Genomic DNA, 21,104 nt, shown 5'->3' with positions numbered 1-21,104 from the left:
ACACAGGACAGCCCCCACAACAAAGACCTATCCAATCCAACATGTCAATAGTGTCTTGTTGAGAAACTGCTATGTACAAAACCAATGGGTACTCACAGGGCCAAGCCACTGAAGCGTCATATACTAGTATACTGTGGGGGCTAAAGAATATTAATACTCGCCGAAGCCGGCTTGGCTCAGTGGTGGAGCGTCGGTCTGCGGACTGAGGGGTCCCAGGTTCGATTCCGGTCAAGGGCATGTACATTGGTTTCTGGCACATCCCCAGAAGGGGGTGTGCAAGAGGCAGCTGGTCAATGTTTCTCTCTCATCGATGTTTCTAGCTCTCTATCTCTCTCTCTCCCTTCCTCTCTGTAAAAAAATCAATAAAATATATTTTTTTTTAAAAAGAATATTAATACTCTTCAACTCCTAAGTTTTTCTAGGCTGGACTAATAAAATTAACAGGGACAGATTAACAGGAGAAAAATTAAGGTTTTAATACATGTTCATGGGGAATTCACATTGTCATGAAAATTCCAAAGAGAGTGAGACAACATTGGGTATATAAGATGTTTTGGGACAAAGGAGAAAAGGCAGGGGTGGGGGAGGGAAGGAAGGTAGGAATGGAGTCTTAGATTTCAGGAGTGAGAATGAGCAATTTACAGATTGTTGAGGGAGAGCAGAACATCAGTGGCAGGACTGTTCTTGCTATCAAGCTGGAGTCTTCCAGACCAGTGCCAGTGTGAAGATGCTTAAGGCGATTTAGCCAAGGTTCCCTTCTCCATGCCGGTTCCTGTCTGCATCTCTTGGGCAGGAAAAGGGGGAGGGCCAAAGGTTCTTTCCGAGAGTCTTTTGTTTCTTAATAAACAGTTTAAAATCAATATGCCAAAAAGGCAGCTTCATGGTGGCAAAACTTTTGTCCTTTCAATATCTTAGGTTAGTGTTTTTCAGACTTTACAGCTATAGAATTCTTTTTTTTTTTTTAATATATTTTATTGATTTTACACAGAGAGGAATTGAGAGGGACAGAGAGTTAGAAACGTCGATAAGAGAGAAACATCCACCAGCTGCCTCTTGCACACCCCCCCTCTGGGGATGTGCCCGCAACCAAGGTACATGCCCTTGACAGGAATCGAACCTGGGACCTTTCACTCCGCAGGCCGATGCTCTATCCACTGAGCCAAACCGGTCCCAGCATATATCTAGAATTCTTGAATAAAACAAAAGCTTGCCAGGAAGTTCATCAAATACAGCAGGCTAAAACAGAACTGTCCTGAATGGGGAGAAGGGAGCTTAAATGCCACAAGAAGAATGTGGTTGAAAGTAGATTTCATCCTAAAAGTAACTCAGGTGAAGGAGGAAAGAACAGGCCTTGGAACCAGCATTGCTCTAGGGATGTCTAGCCCACCATTTTCACAACATGTAGGTGCTTTCTGCCTAACACACTGCTTTTAATTACATCTTTTCATCAAACAAAGATACTCCTCCTGAGGACCTGGTCTTCACACCCAGGTGTTCAGCCCTTTTTAACTAATAGTTTTTAAATGTATTGCCTTTTAGTTTTTATTCCCATTGACTGCCCAAGGCAGCTCTGATCTCCTCATACTTCATTGCATTAAATAAATAAATAAATAAATAAATAAATAAATAAATAAATAAATAATCTTCTATTCTCAGTTATTCTCAAACTAGAAGCCCGGTGCATGAGTTTGCGTATGAAATTTGTGTACTCAGGGGACTGGGGGGCGTGGTATTTCAGCCCAGCCTATGTGCTCTCGCAGTCCGGGAGCCCCTTGATTGATCGCCCTATAGAGGAAGGCCTCACTGTAGCACCACCAGCTGAGTAGCCTGGGCCTCCTTCTGCAGGGCAATTGTGGAGTCTCCCCCTCCACACATCCCCCTACTCTCCCCCTCCCCCTCCCCCCCGATTGATTGTCCTGCTGGCCAGTGTCCTGGGCCTCCCTATGCAGGGCAATCCTGGAGCGATGGCATCCCACCCCCCAACCAATTGCATTGCATCTGCCTTGGCTGGCCTGGAGTCAGTACATGTCATAGCGTTGTCATCTGGACAGTGGTTCTGCTGTTTGGCTGTTTGGTCGATTTGCATATTATATATTATGCTTTTATTATTATAGATACCCCCATTGGTTTGAGCAAATGAATGTTGTTAAAAGGCTTGTAGCACATAAATGTTTAAGGCCTCCTATGGGGAAGAGTTGGGTTTCTAGCAGCAGGAGGGGAGCTTTGTTCCCAGAGAAGTCCTGCTTTTATGTCTACTGTAGTGAATGGGATAGTTGAGCCTGGGAAAACAGAAAATAATTCTATTGGGGAGAAAATGAGAGAGAGGGGATGAGATGTTGCTAACAAGTCATGCCACTCTGTGATTTACCTCTCTAACAATATGCTGGTTCCCTCTTTACTACAAAAGTTTCTCAATCAAATTAGCCAGACTCTGACCTTCAAGATAATCTTTTTTAGATTAGCCCTGTTCTTTTTAAAGTTAACTACTTATCTACTTTTCTGGTAGTAGTAAAAAACATAAAACATAAAATTTACTATCTTAATGATTTTTAAGTGTAGATAGTTCAGTAATGTTAAGAATATTCATGTTGCCAAAGCCGGTTTGGCTCAGTGGATAGATAGAGCGTCAGTCTGCGGCCTGAGGGTTCCCAAGTTTGATTCTGGTCAGGGGCATGTAGTACTTTGGTTGTGGGCACATCCCCAGTGGAGGGTGTGCAGGAGGCAACTGGTCGATGTTTCTCTCTCATCGATGTCTCTGGCTCTCTATCCCTCTCCCTTCCTCTCTGTAAAAAATTAATAAAATATATTTTTAACAAAAGAAGAATATTTACATTGCTGTGCAACACATCTCCAGGACTTTTTCATCTTGCAAGTTTGAAACTATTCACATTAAACCACAACTCCCCAGTCCGCTCCTTCCACCCCCTGATAACCACCATTCTACTTTGTATTGCTGTGAATTTAACTACTTTAAAGACCTCATATAAATGAAAGTTATACAGTATTTGTCCTTCTGTGTTCAGTGTATTTCACTAAGCATACGGTCTTAAAGGCTCTTTTAGGTTGTAGCATGTGATAGAATTCCCTTACTTTTTAAGGATGAATAATATTTCTGTGTGTGTGTGTGTGTGTGTGTGTGTATGTGTGTTTGTTTATGTGTGTGTACAGCACAGTTTGTTAATTCATCCCCTGATGGACATTTGTGTTGCTTTCACAATTATGTTTTCAGAGGATACTCTAACTCAGCTGCCTAGACAGGGTGTGAATTATAACTTTTTTTTTTTTTTACTAAATCTATCTCTCTATTTTCATTTTATCATTCGTCTGTTATCTATTGTGAATATTGCTATGAACATTTTGTAAATATCTCTTTAAGGCTCTTGCTGAATCATACAGTAGTTCTATTTTTAAGTTTTTGAGGACTCTCCATACTTTTTCCATAGTGATTGCACCATTTTACAATCCCACCCACAGTGTACAAGGATTCCAATTTCTCCACACCCTTGCCAGCATTCTTTAACCCATTATTTTTAAAGGAAAGAAGCTTGTACTCCTAAAATTCTGCTTCATAAAGAGAATCACTGCACTCATTTATCAATGAGAGCAAATTAATACACAGAGAGCACCAGATATACTCACCAGCTTGAGGTCATATTTATGGCAGTACCTTATACTCATTCTTTGGCACTAGAGTCTTTGCCCATCAATTGACATTAATTACTTGTTTTTAGGACACAAGGTAAAAGTGCATACTAATGATGAAGTGAAAACAGGAGAGATAGATTTAGAAAAGTTATAAATTAGGCCCTGGCTGGGCTACTAAGTTGATTAGAAGGACCTCAAGATACACCAAGGTTATGGGTTCAGGGCACATATAGGAATCAACCAAAGAATGCATGAATAAATGCAACACCAAAAATCACTATTTCTCTCTGTGTGTTTCTCTCTCTTTCTCTCTCTCCCTTCCTCTCTTTCTCCCCTTTCTGTTTCTAAAATCATTTTTTTAAATTATAAATTAAAAGTAGAAGAGCACTTCCTATAAATAATGTTTATAGAAAACATTTTGAGGAAGGCAACAGAGAATGGAGGAAAAAATAATCAAGAACCCTGTTATCTTTAACAGACAATGCAGTTAATCTCGAGCTGTCCTTGTATATCTTTTGGGGGTTCCACATAAATTGTCATTTATTCATTTATATTTTCTCTTATTATGTAACTAGAGGCTTGATGCACGAAATTCGTCCCTCAGCCCGGTGTGCACCCTCTTGCAGTCTGGGAGCCCTCTGGGGATGTCTGACTGCTGGCTTAGGCCCACTCCCCAGGGGACATTCTTAGCACTACTGTGGAAGCAGGAGAGGCTCCCACCACCGCCACTGTGCTGTCCAGGGCTTCTTGCTAAGTGGCACCCCCCCTGTGGGAGCGCACTGACCACCAGGGGGGGAGCTCCTGCATTGAGCATCTGTCCTCTGGTGGTCAGTGCATATCATAGTGACCAGTTGTTCCGCCGTTGGGCCAAAACCAACTCTCTGACATCCCCTAAGGGATCCTGGATCGCGAGAGGGTGCAGGCCAGGACAAGGGACCCCACCAGTGCATGATTGGGGCCGGGGGGTGGGGGTGGGGATCATGGGAGGTTTGCCAGACCTAATCGGCAAGAAAAAAGCAGCAAGCTAACCTACCAGTCGGAGCATCTTCCTCTGGTGGTCAGTGCATGTCATAGCAATTAGTCATCCAGTCAACTGTCTGCCCCCTGATTGTCAGTGCACACACATCATAGCAAGCGGTTGAGCAGTCTTAGCACATTATTACCATATTATGTTTTGATTGGTTGAACGGCCGACCAGATGACCAGACACTTAGCATATTAGGCTTTTATTATATAGGATGTTGATCCATGAACATAAATCAGTGCTGTCTGTCACAAAAAAGATTTTCTATCTGCTTTGAATATATTAATTAAAGGTAAAAGTATTGTTTTCATTACTGTCATCAATCACTCACCTGTGTATGAAACCTACTTTTTGACATTAATAATGATACAGCAAGGTTTGATTTAAAATTGCCTGACCTGCCGGGACCGGTTTGGCTCAATGGATAGAGCGTCGGCTTGAGGACTGAAAGGTCCCGGGTTCGATTCCGGTCAAAGGCATGTACCTTGGTTGCGGGCATATCCCCTCCCCGGTAGGGGGTGTGCAAGAGGCAGCTGATCGATGACTCTCTCATCGATGTTTCTAACTCTCTATCTCTCTCCCTTCCTCTCTGTACAAAATCAATAAAATATATTAAAAAAAATAAATAAATAAAATAAAATAAAATAAAATTGCCTGACCTAAAGTATAATGATTTTCTCTTTTTTCCTAAACTACTCTTGGTCAAAGGTGAATTATTATGTACTCTTAAGAATTATTCTAATCACATGTACTGCAACAGTTGGTCCAGCCCTGGCCAATGTGACCCAGTTGGTTGAGTGGCCTGTGCACCAAAAGGTCACCAGTTCCATTCCTGGTCAGGGCACATGCCCAGGTTGTGGGTTTGGTCTCCAGTAGGTGTGAACAGGAGACAACTGATTAATGTTTCACTCTCACATTGGCATCTCTCTCCCTCCCTCTTCCTTTGTCTCTCAAATCAATTGAAAGAAAGAAAGAAAGAAAGAAAGAAAGAAAGAAAGAAAGAAAGAAAGAAAGAAAGAAAGAAGAAAGAAAGAAGAAAGAAAGAAAGAAAGGAAGGAAGAAGGAAAGAAGGAAGGAAGAAGAAGGAAGAAGGAAGGAAGAAAGGAAAGAGAAGGAAGGAAGGAAGGAAGAAGAAGAAAGAAAGAGGAAGGAAGGGGGCGAGGGGAAAGTTGGTTTGATCTTTCTACTTATTTTCAAACACCTCATTTAGGGACACAGGAAAGTGAATTATAACTTCTCAAAGTTCTTGAAATTTGGGGATATTGTTTTCTTAAAAACATTTTCTAAGTATCATATGATGTAATTCCTTAGTAAAGTTTTAGAATCTTTCTCTGTTAGCACAGATTACTTAGAGCCCTTGGAGGAAATGTGTTGTGGAATTCTGTCAATGTTAAGTTTCTATTATTTGCACAGTAAGGGTGGAGTAGCACAGCTCACTGTTTACGAAAGCACTTAGTCATCGAATATGTGAGAGTATGCAAGTGGAGCTTAATTAGGATAAAGGTTAAAGTGCAATACTATAACCAAGAACTGGAGGCAGTGCTAGAAACGTTGTGGCAGAGTAAAGGAAGCCTTTCATTTCTAGTAAGTACTAGAAATATAGAGCAATTCTTTTCCCCATTGGTATTTATTGTGCACTAGAGGCCCAGTGCACAAAATTCATGCATAGCTAGGGTCCCTGGCGGCTGCCGACTATCAGCCAGGGCCTCCCTTCCTGTCTCCCTTCCCTGGCTGCCAGTGTTAGCCAGGGCCTTCCTTTGATCCACATCGCACCCTGGTGGTCAGCACACATCATAATGAACTCAGTTGGCCTAACTCCCACCTGGGGGGACACTTTGCATATTAGGCTTTTGTATACATAGATATCACTGTGTTCTCAGAACCATTTTGTATTTTTTTTTTTAATATGTTTGATTTGTTTTTTACAGAGAGGAAGGGAGAGGAATAGGGAGCTAGAAAAATTGATGAGAGAGAAACATTGACCAGCTGCCTTCTGCACACCCCCTACTGGGGATGTGCCCATAACCAAGGTACATGCACTTGACCGGAATCGAACCTGGGACCTTTCAGTCCACAGGCTTTATCCACTGTGCCAAACCGGTTAGGCCCCATTTTATATTCTTAAAAATGACTGAGACCACAGAGAACTTGGTTCATATATGTATATAGGTTTTATGTATATTGATATTTATATTAGATATGAACAAGACATTTAAAAATAATTATTTAATAAATAATATGAATATAAATAACGTGCTCATAAAGTATTAATATTAATAACTTTCAAATGAAAAATAACTTTAAAAATAAAAATATTAGTGAGACAAGTGGTCCATTGAAAACTTCAAATTTTGTCTCTGATTTCATCCTTAAATATGTAATGAACATTTTTTAACTTAATTACTTTTTTTGTGTGTTTTTCATTATAAAAAGGTAAATGTCTTTTTACTTTTAAAATAACATTCTAAAAAAGTGTATTACTACCTCCTTTGTTAGTAAACATGGCTTATAGGAATGACCTGTGTTTTTATTTGACCACAGTTTTCATTAAAATAATTACTTGAGGTATATGAACATTCAAGATTGTTTGATTATACCTAGGAATTGTATGCTATGGAGAAATGGAGGGGGAGGGAAAAGAAAAAAAGGCAAAACCATCATTATTTTAATATCTGAAGTTCTCTTTGCAATGTACTCATAAAATTTTCTAAAATATAGCTATTTTTAAAGGAAAATTAGGTAAAACTTACATTAGGTGATTTTAAAGTCTCTCCTTACTATGTATTTTATATGAAAAACACACTCTCAGGAATGATTAAATAAATTGCAATTATTTTAAAGATGTTTTAGTGTGTTTCATGAGTTTTATGACAATTTGGAATTCATATCATGTATCATTAAAATAATATCTAAACAATTTAATTATTAAGATCAAGATTCTATGGCTAGGCAAATATACTATTGTGGTAAAAAAATAAAAAATTAAAAAAAAATCCAGAAACTTACTTTCAGACTTTTCTCACTCTACTTCCAGTGAGGATGTCAAGCATGGATTAAGAGTTTTGAAATAGAAGGCATATCAAGGTCCCACTTCTGTGACAGAAACTGGGAAGATGGTAAACATCTAAAAATGTATATAATTTACATTTTCACAAATATGAGGAAACATGTCAGTTACAAAATATGTGTGCATTTCCTTATAAATAGGTATATTTATAGTCCTAGGAGTACTATAACCTAACCGGTTTTCGGAATGAATTTAAATGTGAAAAGAGAATAATCTACTTCAGCAATAGAATTCCAGTCTCAGCCAGCAGTGGAAACACTAGAAAGCCCCCCATGGAGGAAGTATTTCTTTGATCCAGTCAGGGGTTTACAAGTGGCAATGTTCATAAGAATGTCTTAAAAGAGTTTAACTGACAGATTGGGACCCATTCCCAAGATTCTCATTATGTAAATCATGGGTGTAGCCATTAATCTGCATTTCAATAAACTATGCAGGTGATTGAGCCAGTGTTTTGAGGGACTGTTTTTGGGAATTAGTTGGGCTAGAATGTAGAATCTGTGATCTTTTTTTACTTCAGATTTCAAAACAGGAGATCCCATTTTTATGCGTAGTTTACATGTAAATTTTAACTTTGACAATTCAGTAAATAGGTTTATCCCTGAATTAGCTATTTGGATACTTTTAAGGATTAGTTTACCCGTGAAGTCCCTGGTGTGAAACAACATACTAGAGAAATTGAAACATTGTAATTTTCTTAAATCCTGAAATGAACCTAGCCACAATAGATTTTTGTTAAAATTATTTTAAAACTTAAAAAAAAAAAACTAAAGCAAAAAAGAAAAAAAAACAATTCAACCCTGAAAATGTTCCTAATACAAACTTATTTTTCTACTGATTCGACCACCAATTGTTCATTCTTTCTACCAGTTGATGGACATTTGCTAGCTGTTGGTAGTTATGAATTACACTGCCATAAACATTTATGTACAGGTTTTGTGTGAACATATGTTTTTATTTGGGGGGGGGGGGTTAAATATATAGTAGTGAGATTGCTGGATTGTATGGTAAGGTTGTTTTTATATTAAACTGTCAAACTTTTCCAAGAGTGGCTATGCCATTTATTGAGTACATTCTCATCAATAGTTTGAAAGTCCCAGATATTTTAGCCATAAGCTGAATCTCATTGTGATTAAAATTTGCATCTCTCTGATGACCTCTGGTGCTAAGCACCTTTTCATGTGCTCATTTGGCATCCCTATTTCTTCTTTGGGGTAGTTCTTTCTGTTCATTAGCTAATTTTTTATTGAGTTGTTTTGTTTACTTATTTTGTACTGAGTTTTGAAAGTTTTTTTTATATCCTGAGTATAACTATTTTATCAGATATGTGTTTTGCAAATATTTTCTACTTTTATATTTGGGTTTATAACTCATTTCTTGTTGATTTTATGGCTCTTCAATTATTCCAGCAACATTTGTTGAAAAAGCTACCCTTTCTTCCTTGAATTCCCGTTGTCTTATGTTGGAAATTAGTTGACATATGTATGGGTTTATTTTTGGATTCCATTCTATCTCATTGATCTGTGTGTTAGTCACCAACCACACTATCTTGATTACTGGGGCTTTATGGTAAGACTTGAAATCCAGTCAGGAGAATCTTCCAGCCTTTTTTTCTCTTTGAAAGAGGTTTTGACTATTATAGTTACTTAGCTTTTTTAAAAAAATAACTTTTAGAATCAGGTTGTCAATTTTTACAGAAAATCACTGGCCATTGCTACAATGTAGAAATACAGTTTATTTTTGTTTACTGACTATATATTGTGACTTTAATAAACTCACATTTTATTTCTAATGCTTATAAAAATAGATTCTTTGGGATTTTCTACATGAACACAGTTTTATTTCTTGCTTTCCAATCTGTATGGCTTTTATTTCATTTCATCTTGTGCTGTCTGGGAATGATGAGGGCAGATACTCTTGCCTTGCTTCTGATTTTATGGGGAAGGTATTCAGTCTTTTATCATTAAGTATGATATTGGTTATAGATTCTTTGTAGTTGCTCTTTATGAGGTTGAAGAATTTTCCTCCAATTCATAGTTTACTGAGGCTTTTTATTCTGAATAGTTATTAAATTTTGTCAAATGCTTTTTCTGCATCTATTGAGATTATCATATGGTTTGTCTTCCTTACAAACCCTAACCACTTTGCCTGTCGACCTGCTCACCCCCAAATGCCTCCCACCCGCCAACCTGATCACCCCCAACTGCCCGCCCCCTGTCAATGTGCTCGCTCCCAACTGCCCCCTGCTGGCCTGCTTGCCCCCAACTGTCCCACCTATGGCCTGATCACCCACAACTGCCTTCCCCTCTTGGCCTTTAACCACTTCTACCTCAGCCCTGCCACCATGGCTTTGTCCAGAAGAACATCCGGAAGGTCTCCTTGAAGGTCTCCCAGTCTAATTAGCTTATTACCCTTTTATTAGTATAGGTAGAGGCCTGGTGCACAGGTTGGGGCTGGCAGGTTTTCCCTGAAGGGTATCCCGGATCAAGGTGGGGGTTCCATTGGGACATGCGGCAGCATGATCAAGGGTCCTGTGGTGGTTTGCAGGCCGGCCATGCCCCCATGGAGTGGAGGTGCCTGCTGGGGTGCCTGGCCAGCCTGAGTGAGGGGCTGATGGCTATTTTCAGGCTGGCCATGCCCCCCCGTGACCCAGGCTCCCAGCCCTTCCTGTTTGTTTTTTTTTTCTTTCCTCCAGCCCCTCCTTGAGGGGAGGCCAGGGCAGGTGAGAAACTTATCTTCCTCCATTGCTAAGGACAACCCAAGCCTCCTACTCACTCCAGCTTCATGGCCTCTGCCATCTTTGTTGGGCTAATTTGCATACTCACTCATGATTGGCCGGTGGTGTTGTGGCCGACCCGCGAATGACGACCACCAGTCAGCCAAATTGGAATTTAGGAAGCCTTTATTACAAACTCGAGTCCGGGCTCACATCTCAACTGACACAGCAGCGAGCAACGAGAGCCCCGACCCACTCTAAGCATGCTACTTTTATCCCCATTTTAGGGATGCCTGGCAGATTATGATTGGCTAAAGTTTTAACAAAGAAAGGTCAGTTATAAGTTATAGAAAAATTCCACTTGTACAGTAACATTTAAAGTTCATACAACACCTGGGGTGGGGGTTATTTTCAGCTTAAGCAGTCTCTGTTTGACCTGGTTTGGTCTGTTTGTTCTGCCTTGCGGCTACTGGAAACAGGACGTGCCTGCCTGGGGGTTGAGCCCTGCAACAGAACTATTTTATGACTAACAGTTATGCTTGGCTAAAGCGTATCATGCTACATTCTTTGTTGTGGGTCTGGTTGCTCGTTCCTTCCCTGGCCTGGAGCGCTGCCTCAACAGGGTCTTGCCGGCCACAACAGTGGAGGGATGATAAGTTTTCATGTTTCTCTTTTTTTAGTGTAGATGTTTGGTAGAATTCATCAATGAAGCCATTTGGACCTGGAGTTTTACTTGTTGAAGAGTTTTAACTATGATTAAAATTTTCTTTAATGGATAGAGGAATTTTTAGATTAAGTATTTCTTTTTAAGCAAGTTTTGGTAACATTTCTTTCCCAAATTTGTGCATTTCAATAATGTTGTTTGATTTATGGGCACAGAGTTGTCAGTAAAATTTGATTACTATGCTTTCAATATCTGTTGGATCTGTAATGATGTCCCTTCTTCAATTCCTGATATTGGTAATCTGTTTCTTCTTTTTTTTTTTGTCCAGATCAGTCTGGTTATGTGTTTGTGAATTATATTAATCTTTTCATTGAGCCTGGTTTTGGTGTTATTAATTTTCTCTGTTTTTAATTTCATTATTTTCTGTTTATATCAATATTTCTTCCTTTTATTTGCTTTTAGTTAATTTATTTGTCTTTTTCTATTTTCTTAATATGGAAGTTTAGATCATTTTTCTTGTTTAATATAAACATGTAATTATATATATTTCCCAAGAACTGTTTTAGCTTCTTTCTACAAATTTTGGTTATATGTTGTCATTGTCATTCAGTCAAAATATTTTCTAATTTTTCTGTGACTTCCTCTTTGATCTGAAGATTCATCAGAAGTGATCTAATTTATATATATTTGGGCATTTTCCATATATTTTTCTGTTACTGATTTTCAGTCAATTTCACTTTGGTAAAAGAATATATTTCATATAAGTTGATAGGTGTGGTTTTTTATGTTGTTTTTAATTTATTGAGGTTAGTTTTATGGCTCAGATATGATCTATCTTGGAGAATATTTCATATGTACTTGAAAAGGATATGTTGATCTTGTTGGGTGGAAAGTTCTATAAACATCAATTTGGTTCATAGTCTTCTGTCAACCAGGTGTCTATATCTTTACTGATTTTTTTTTTTTTTTTTTTTTTGTCTAATCATCCCGTTAGTTAGAGAGAGAAGTGATGAAGTCCCTATTTGTAATTATGAACTTGTCTATTTCTCTTTTTATTTCATAGTTTTCCCCTCACTTATTTTAACAGCCTGTTGTTGAGTACATAAACATTCAGGAATATTGTGTGTTTTTTGGAAAATGTATCCCTTCATTGTCATGGTACTATACTTTCTTTAACTGTATATTCATGTTTAAAGTGGATTTTTAAAAATAGATTTTTATTGATTTCAGAAAGTGAGAGAGACAGAGAGAAATCAGTGATGAGAGGTCATTGGTTGGCTTCCTACTGAGGATAGAGCCTGTGACCCAAGCATGTGCCCTGTCAGGAAATCGAACTATGACCTCCTTGTTCATAGGTCGATGTTAAACCATTTCTTGTCTTTTATACATAATGGTGCAATAAACATGGGTTAATATATGTCTTTTTGAGTTAGTGATTTCACTTTCTTCAAATAAATAGCCAGAAGTAGATTGCGGAATCATGTGGTAGTTCTATTTTTTTTTAATATGTTTTATTAATTTTTTACAGAGAGGAAGGGAGAGGGATAGAGAGTTAGAAACATTGATGAGAGAGATACATCCACCAGCTGCCTCCTGCACACTCCTTACTGGTGATGTGCCCGCAACCAATGTACATGCCCTTGAGCGGAATCGAATCTGGGATCTTTCAGTCCACAGACCAATGCTCTATCTGAGCCAAACCGGTTTCAGCGGTAGTTCTATTTTTTAATTTTTTTATGAACCTCTATACTTTTTCCATAGCACTAGCTATACCAATTTACATTTTCACCAACAGTGCACAAGGGTTCTCTTTTCTTTATGTTTTCACCAACACTTGTTATTTCTAGTCTTTTTGATAATGGCTTTTTGAAGGAATAATCTCATTGTGGTTTTGATTTTCATTTTCCTGAGAACTAGTGACGCTGAACATCTTTTCATATACATGTTGACCATCCGTTTATTATTTTTGGAAAAATGTCTATTCAGATTCTCTGCCCAATTTTTAATCAGATTGATTGTTTTTTCTATTGATTTGTATGAGTTCTTTATATATTTTGGATATTCACCTCTTACAGATATATGTTTTACTTATATTTTCCCTATTTAGTAGGTTGCCTTTTTATTTTGTTGATGGTTTCCTTTGTTATACAGAGCTTTTTAGTTTGATTTAGTCCCAATTGCTTATTTTTGTTTGGTTGTTTTTGTTCCCTTTAATTTTGGTGTCAAATTTAAATAATTAGAGCCTATGTTTTCTTTTAGAAGTTTTATGGTTTTAGGTCTTACATTTAAGTCTTTAATCCAGTTTTAGTTAGTTTTGGGGTATGATGTATAATTGTGATTCATTCTCTTTACCTTTGTCTGAGGCTGTCCAGTTTTCCCAGCAATTATTGAAGAGTCTGTTAATATATTTTTGTCTGCTTTATTGCAAATTAATTGACTATATATGAGTGAGTTTAATTATGGGGTCTCTAATCTCTTTGATCTGTGTGTCTCTTTAAGCTAATATCATACCATTTTGATCATTATAGCTTTGTAATATAATTTGAAATCAGGGAGCATGATGCCTCCAACTTTGTTCATTTTTCTCAATATTGCTTTGACTATATGGGGTCTTTTGTGCATATAAATTTCAGAATTATTTGTTTCATTTCTGTGAAAAATGTCATCAAGATTTTATAGGATTGCATTGAATCTGTATATTGCTTTAAGTAGTATGGGCATTTTTAACAATATTATACAAATACTAGAGGCCCGATGCACGAAATTCATGCAAGGGGCTCGGCCCTTGTAGCCATGACAGCTTACCTCAGCCCTCGCAGCCCCAGCTTCATTGGGAAGGTCTTTCGGCTGTCCAGTCTAATTAGCATATTATGCTTTTGTTATTATACAATAGATATGCAGAACATTCTATCCTAAAGCGATGGAATATACGTTATTCTCAAGTGCACATTGAATGTTGTTGAGGATAAGTCATATGTCAGTCCTCAAAACAAGTGGTAAAAATTTAAGAAGATTAAAATTATATCAAGCATCTTTTGTAACCACAATAGTATGAAACTAGAAATCAACTTACAAGAAGAAAACCATAAAATTTGCTAATTTGTGGAGAATAAGCAACATGCTGTTAAACAATCAATGGGTCACAGAAGAAATCCGAGAAAAATTAAAAAAAAAAAAATACCCCGAGATAAGTGAAAATGGAAATAGAGCATACCAAAACATTGGGATGCAACAGTAACTGTTGTAAGAGAGAAGTTCACAGAAATAACTGCTTACAAAAAGAAACAAACACCTAACTTTACACCTTAAGGACCTAGAGAAAGAAAAAAAAAAGTACAAAGCATTTAGAAATAAGGAATTAACATAGATCAGAGCTAAAATAAATGAAACAAAAACTGAAAAGACAATAGGAAATATTAATGAGTTGATTAGTTAAAAACATAAACAAAACTGACAAATCTTTAGCTAGAGAGGACTCAAATAAAATCTAGAATGAAAGAGATGTTATAACTGATACCACAAAAATAGATTCACAACAGACTGCTATGAACAATTGTACACCTAGGAAATTTGGTGTACAATTTTACAACCTAGAAAAAATTTGACAACCTAGAAAAAAGATAAATTCCTAGTCATACAATCTGCCAAGACTGAATCATTAAGGAAGAGAAAATCTGAATAGATTACTAGTAAAAAGATTGAATCAATAATAAAAAATTCCCAACAAACAAAAGGGCAAGATCAGATAGCTTCACTGCTAATTTCTATTGAACATTCTAAGAAAATTAATACCAACTCTTCTTAACTTTTCCAAAAAATAGAAGAGGAGGAAACACTTCCAAACCCATTTTATGAGGCCTGCATCACTGATACTAAAACTAGACAGGGTATCACAAGAAAATTACAGGCCAATATTCCCAACTATTATATAAGCAAAAATCCTTAACAGAATAGTAGCAGATCAAATTCAACAGTACATTAAAAGGATCATATACTATAATCAAGTGGGATTTGTTCCAGGAATGCAAAGATACCAGTAGTTTATCATCTACAAATCAATCAATGTGATACACCATATTAACAGAATGAAAGATAAAAATTATATGATCATCTTAATAGATATAGCCAACAGCTGACATCATATTCATCAGGAGAAAGCTAAAAGCTTTTCCTGTTTAGATCAGAGCAAGACAGAGTGCTCACTCTTACCACTTTTATTCAGCTTTCATAAGTCCTGGCCAGAGTAATTAGGCAAGAAAAAGAAATAAAGGGCATCCAAGTTGGAAAGGGAGAAATAAAACTGTCACTGTTTGCAGATGACATTTTTTAAGGCATTATGAAAGCAGATATATCTCAAGTACATCTGTAACCTGTTATCTAGAAATGCTTATTTAATTGTAAAGTTATATAAGCTAAATACCTGAGATTGGATTTTTTTTTATTATTATTATCGTCTAAAGTTTTATATATGCATCCTTTTTCTGAGATTGGAATTTAGGAGTTTTGAGTTTCGGGCTTTTTATCTAGAATATTTACCTTTAGTTCCTCATTTTATCAAATATCATACATCTTAGGTAATTAGTAAAAATTAATGTTTGATTTCATTTTCTACTTTTAGTGTTAAATGTTTACAAAAGACCGTGAAAGACTCTTATCACATAATGTGTAGACCATGTGCCTGTGAACTTGAAGTTTGCGCAAAATGTGGAAAGAAAGAAGACATTGTTACTCCGTGAGTATTTCTTTTATGTTTAGGTTTTAGTAATTGGCAAGCCAATTTTATTTAAGGAAATGTTCATTAGCTCTGAGGGTTTTGGTAAGTTTCAGTGTATCACACTAATGTAGACTTTTTCTGCCTAATAGGAAAAAAGTCTTAATTTATCATTACAGGTTGAAGTGAAACTTTATAAGTAAAACTTCATATTTTTAGGAAATTAAAATATTTATCTGTGATGTTCATATTCATTACTCATTATTGAAAATTCCTTATTATGTGACTACTTTTCTTTATGGGACATCATGCATTATTTTTTTTGAGCCTACTTTGACAACAGTCAATAACTATATGTTGAAAAATACATTAAAGAATTATAATAATATAATTTGATGGGTTTTAACATAGTCTTCAAGGATTTTTTTCTCTTTACTTATTTTATTAGGCTTCTGTTAATCAGGAAATGTAGTGGAAAGTTATTTTCAATCTACATATGTAAATAGTGAAAGCCTGGGAAATAAAAAGGTTTTTCTTTCTATCTTTAGGTTTAATAAAGAACCAGAAAAGACAGAAAACAATGAAAATAATCCACATTCCAATTGTAGAAGAAGATGCAGAAGAAATAAAGAAGAAATTGATTATTTAGATTTTAATATTGATTTAGATGACTCAGAAGAAGATGACAATCAAATAGATTAATGTATTAAAAATCAGTGTGAAAACATGAAATTCTGAACAATTTTAGACTTTGAGTGTTTTATAGAAAAATACTGTGAAATCCTAATAAAGAATTTAAAACGACCTATAGAAAATGATAACATTTATACTTGGACAATATAAATTGTGTATAATATTTGAACAATTATAAAGCTTTTGCAGAGTTTTCTTACAATAGATTTCCAAGTAACATAAGCTAAAAGATCTGCCAAGTGAGCATTGAGGTATCATAATGCAGTTCATGGGAATTATGTAGAAGAATGTCAAAGTAACAAGATTCAGAATTGATGGTTTTGTAAGAACTATCTCATAGAAAAAATTAGATGACATTGTTAGCCTCAAAAATTGGTCCTCAGGTATGTACTTTTTGATAAATTTACCTCAAGTAAAGTACCCCTAAACAAAAGCCTCCTTTGTTAATGTTTGGCTGCTTTATAAAGCAAAAAGTTAATTTTTAAAATAATAATGTTTAACAAGTATGTAGCAGTTTTTTAAAATGTATTTTTATCATCACATTTTAACCTTTTTTCTTTTATAAAATATACATACAGAAAACTGCATAAAATATATATGTATAGTTTAGTAAATATTTATAAAGGAAACTCATACATCTATCACACAGATGAAGAAACTACTAAAAAATGTAAATTAACTTTATCTGATTTTTGAACTTTTTTCTTTTTATTATGAAAAATCTCAAACCTAAAGAAAAGTAGCAAAATAATGCAATGAACCTTTGTATAATCCTACCTAGATTCATATTTGTTAACAGTTTGCCCCTTTTGTCTGAATAGGTAGATATGGATATATATTTTATTTGCTGAACCATTTAAAAATAAGTGGCAGGCATTAGTTTTGAATGCACTTTTGCACGTTATTTTGTACCTCTTTTATTAATATGAAATTTGTGAGATTGATTCAGGTTGTTGCAAAAGCTGTTACTAGTTCATTTAGATGTCTCTGTTTTATTCTATTATATTTATGCACCACAATTTATATTATATTCTATATATAAATAGAATATATATTGACAGACATTTGAGTTATCTCAATTTTCCTCTATTATAAACAATACTGCTTAGAGCATTGTTATATGTGTTTTTAGTACACGTTTTATTTCTTGGTACACATTTTTGTGTACATGAATCTAGCAGTGGTCGAGGGCATCAGTAATGTATCGTGCCAGCTGTCTTTTCAGAGGGACTGCCATCTCTTCCCCACAGCAGTGTATCCAAGTTCCAGTGCTCTGCATTGTTTCCAACATTTGGTATCAGATTGGTGAATTTCTGTCAGTTTGGTAAGTGTGCAGTATACATTTTGCCTGGTTAAGAGTGTAATGTCAATTTAAAATATTTCAACATAGTCCTTGCCTGGGTAGCTCAGTTAGTTAGAGTGTTGTCCTGATACACCAAGATTGTGAGTTCTATCCCCGGTCAGAGCACATACAAAAAGTAACCAATGAATGTATCAATAAGTGGAACAACAAATCAATGTTTTCCTCTCTCTGTTTCTCTCTCCCTCTCTGAAAAATCAATCAGTAAAAAAAAAGTTTTGAAAATTTTTAACGTAAAAAAGTAAAGACAGATAACGTTACAGTGGTATCAAAGATATGTTAACCAGAAATAAATTTTAAAAATACTCAAGAACTCTGTCAACAAAATCTTATCAAGACATTAAAGAAAATGAAGGAAAAAAAAATAGAGAAAGATGAAATTAGAGAGAGATACCATGTTCATTATGTGGAAGTCTCAATACTCTAACCTTACAGTCTTACTAAAAATTTCTTTGGGTGGCTTACCTGTTTGCATATAAATTTATTTTCTGGACTGTATAACTTTTGTGGCTAAAGAGACTACTGAATTTTTATTAGGCCTAGAATAAGTTCTTTCCCTCTGAGTAAGTAATAAGTCCTCAGATTACCAGGAGAGAAATTTAACAAACAGCATCACCTAGTGACACCTACTAATATCTGCATTTCGTTCTTTAGTGCTAACAAATATTGTGTTTTCTTTTAACAGACTTCAATTTAATTGTTATATGTAGATCATTTTTAAAAAATTACTTTTATTGATTTTTAGAGAGAAAGAAAGGGAGAGAGAATAAACATCAATGTGAGAGTGGCTGGCTACCTCCTGAATGCCCTCTACCAGGGATTGACCCCGCAACCTGTGCCCTGACCGGGAATCGAACTGGCAACCCTTCTGTGCATGGGATGACACCCAATCAATGAGCCACACCAGCTAGGGCTATTTAGTTTATTTTCATTTATTTATTTAGGAATTATCCTTTCTAATCCAAAAAGGTGTGTGTGTGTGTGTGTGTGTGTGTGTGTGTGTATGTGTGTGTGTTTAATTGAAGCCCAACATGGATCTAAATCTTGGCTCAGTCAATAGCTATAGGACTTGATACAAATTAATTTTTCTGTGCCTTGATTTCTAAGAGGTTGTTAGAAGGATTAAATGCATTAATATGTAAAATACTTAGAACCTGTAAAACCACTACACAAGTGTTATTATTGCTACTATTGAATGTATATGTATAAATTAATTAGTAACGAGCATCAATTTGATTGTTTGCCTATATTCTACAAAAGAAGACATATGTATCTGGAATGCAGAAAAAAAAAATAATATATATATATATACATACACACACATATATCCTGTTGATGCCAGAGGAATTCAAGGACCAGACTTGGTTTTTCGGGTGCCACTGAAAGAAGCATTTTCAGAAGCCCCCACTGGAGGCTGGGTTGTGGAAACAGGCTTTATTGGCATGGAGTTACATTTCTTGGGTTCCAAAGTCCCCTGTTTCTTAAGCCAGTCCTGGAAAAGGTGTAGCTGGGAGTCCAGCAAAGTCAGAAACAAGGGCAGTGTCCACAGCTCCTGTTCCATGTTGTAGCTGAGTGTGGTTCAACATTCAGGCTAATTAAAGTTTATTATTCCATGAATGGAGCTCAACATGGCTATGTGCCATGCAGGTGCAGGACACTCAGCCCCCTGCAGCAGGAGTTCCAGGAGCCAGAGACCTAGAGCCTTCTTTGTCTAGAAATATATGTATTTAGATTTCATGCACATGTAATGGCCATATCCATGCTGGCCAATTTCCTGTTTCCAGGTGTGATTGACAGGCAAGCGTTTTCTCATGTTACGCAGGCCTTGTTGAGCATGCATCTGATCAGCAGAGAATAGACTTGGAGAGTGCTAAATGCATTTTTTTTCCGCAAAATTGTATAAATGGCGCGTCTGTATCTATTATAGCTTCCCGTTTACTCCTTTCCTGCTAAATAACAATCTGGTTTCAGAGTCTGTGTTTTTTTTATTTATTTAACTACTGCCCTATAGTACCACTGTGTTCACATGTCAAAAGCATTTCTAGGTAAATAGAGAAAGCTATATTATAGGTCGGATATGGCACAAGCAAGTTATTAGGTTGCTAAGAAGGCTTGGATTAATAATGGTAACAATATAATGGTTAACATTCATTCATTCAACAAATCATCTTTGAGCACCTATGTGTGCGAAACACTGTTCAAAATACTTGGGGTACAGCAATCAACAAAACAAATGTCCTTTCAGTGGGTAAAGACAGACAATGAGTAGTAAACATAATAAGTAAATTATATATTAGAAGGTGAAAGGTTCTATGAGAAAAAATAAGGCATGGTGGTATGATTGAAAGTCTAAGGGCATGGATGAGGTGGAGAGGAGGGTGCACAGGTGGGTGGGAAGTAGGCTATGATCTTCATATATAAAAGCCAAGCACCAAGAATGACTGGAATGGCTGGTTGCTATGATGCACACTGCAGCGGCCAACCAGCCCAACTGGGGCCCCAATTGCCCCCTCCCTCCCAATTGCCCACGGTCCCTCCCCCTGGCTGGCCCCACTCCCAATCGGGAGTGGGACCAGCCTTGGCCCCAGTTGGTCCTCCCCTCAGGGGTGGGGCCAGCTGACCTCCTACATCCCCTCCCCTCTACCAGCCCAGCCCAGTGGCCCCCATCGGGGCAGGCTGGCCAGACCCCACCTATACATGAATTCGTGCACCTGGCCTCTAGTTTTTAAATAAAGTGGAGAGACATTTTTGGGAAGAATGTTCCAGGCTAAAGAAACAGCCACTACAAGGACTCTAACCCAAGATTTGCCAAGCATGTTTAAGGAACAGCAAGGAAGAGAATGATTAAGAAAGAGAGTCCTATGAGGTAAGATCACATGCTTTTAATATGTTTTCTATCTTTGATTTTCATGCATTTGACGATAATTTCTAAGTTGTGAATTTCTTATTTATGCCACCTAAGGTTTTCTGACCTTTATTGGTAAATGTCCTTACACCAACTTGGAAAATGGTTGGTCATTATATCTTCAAATATTGCTTTTTCTTGTTATTGCCTCTGCTTCCAGCATGCCAGTTAGATTTACTGTTGGAACTTTTTTATTCCTGTCTTTCTTGTGCTCTGTTTTCTTTTCTTTTTTTTCTTTTTTTTTTTTTACTTTTTTTTTCTGTGCTTCAATTTATATATTTTCTATTGTTTGGGCTGACATTACTTTTATAATAGGATTAAT

General features: G+C 36.6%; 1 protein-coding gene across 2 annotated transcripts in view; it reads left to right on the top strand.

Moving 5' to 3' along the window:
- Positions 1-16,556, top strand: part of CUNH9orf85 (chromosome unknown C9orf85 homolog) — a 51,237-nt gene extending 34,681 nt beyond the window's left edge. The window contains exons 3-4 of one of the 2 annotated variants that reach the window (XM_036433808.2): positions 15,732-15,845; positions 16,373-16,556. In XM_036433808.2, coding sequence (XP_036289701.1) covers positions 15,732-15,845; positions 16,373-16,526 — 268 coding nt within the window. In that variant the 3' untranslated portion in view covers positions 16,527-16,556. Of the gene's footprint in view, positions 1-7,703; positions 7,825-15,731; positions 15,846-16,372 lie in introns of those variants that run through there. The other variant, XM_045580120.1, reaches the window with a different exon arrangement.
- Positions 16,557-21,104: the final 4,548 nt, after the last annotated feature.

Source organism: Pipistrellus kuhlii, unplaced genomic scaffold (genome assembly GCF_014108245.1).
Source record: "Pipistrellus kuhlii isolate mPipKuh1 unplaced genomic scaffold, mPipKuh1.p scaffold_m20_p_12, whole genome shotgun sequence".
NCBI classification, from domain to species: domain Eukaryota; kingdom Metazoa; phylum Chordata; class Mammalia; order Chiroptera; family Vespertilionidae; genus Pipistrellus; species Pipistrellus kuhlii.
Note: the sequence above shows the minus strand (reverse complement) of the source record. Positions and strands in the feature narration are given on the sequence as shown.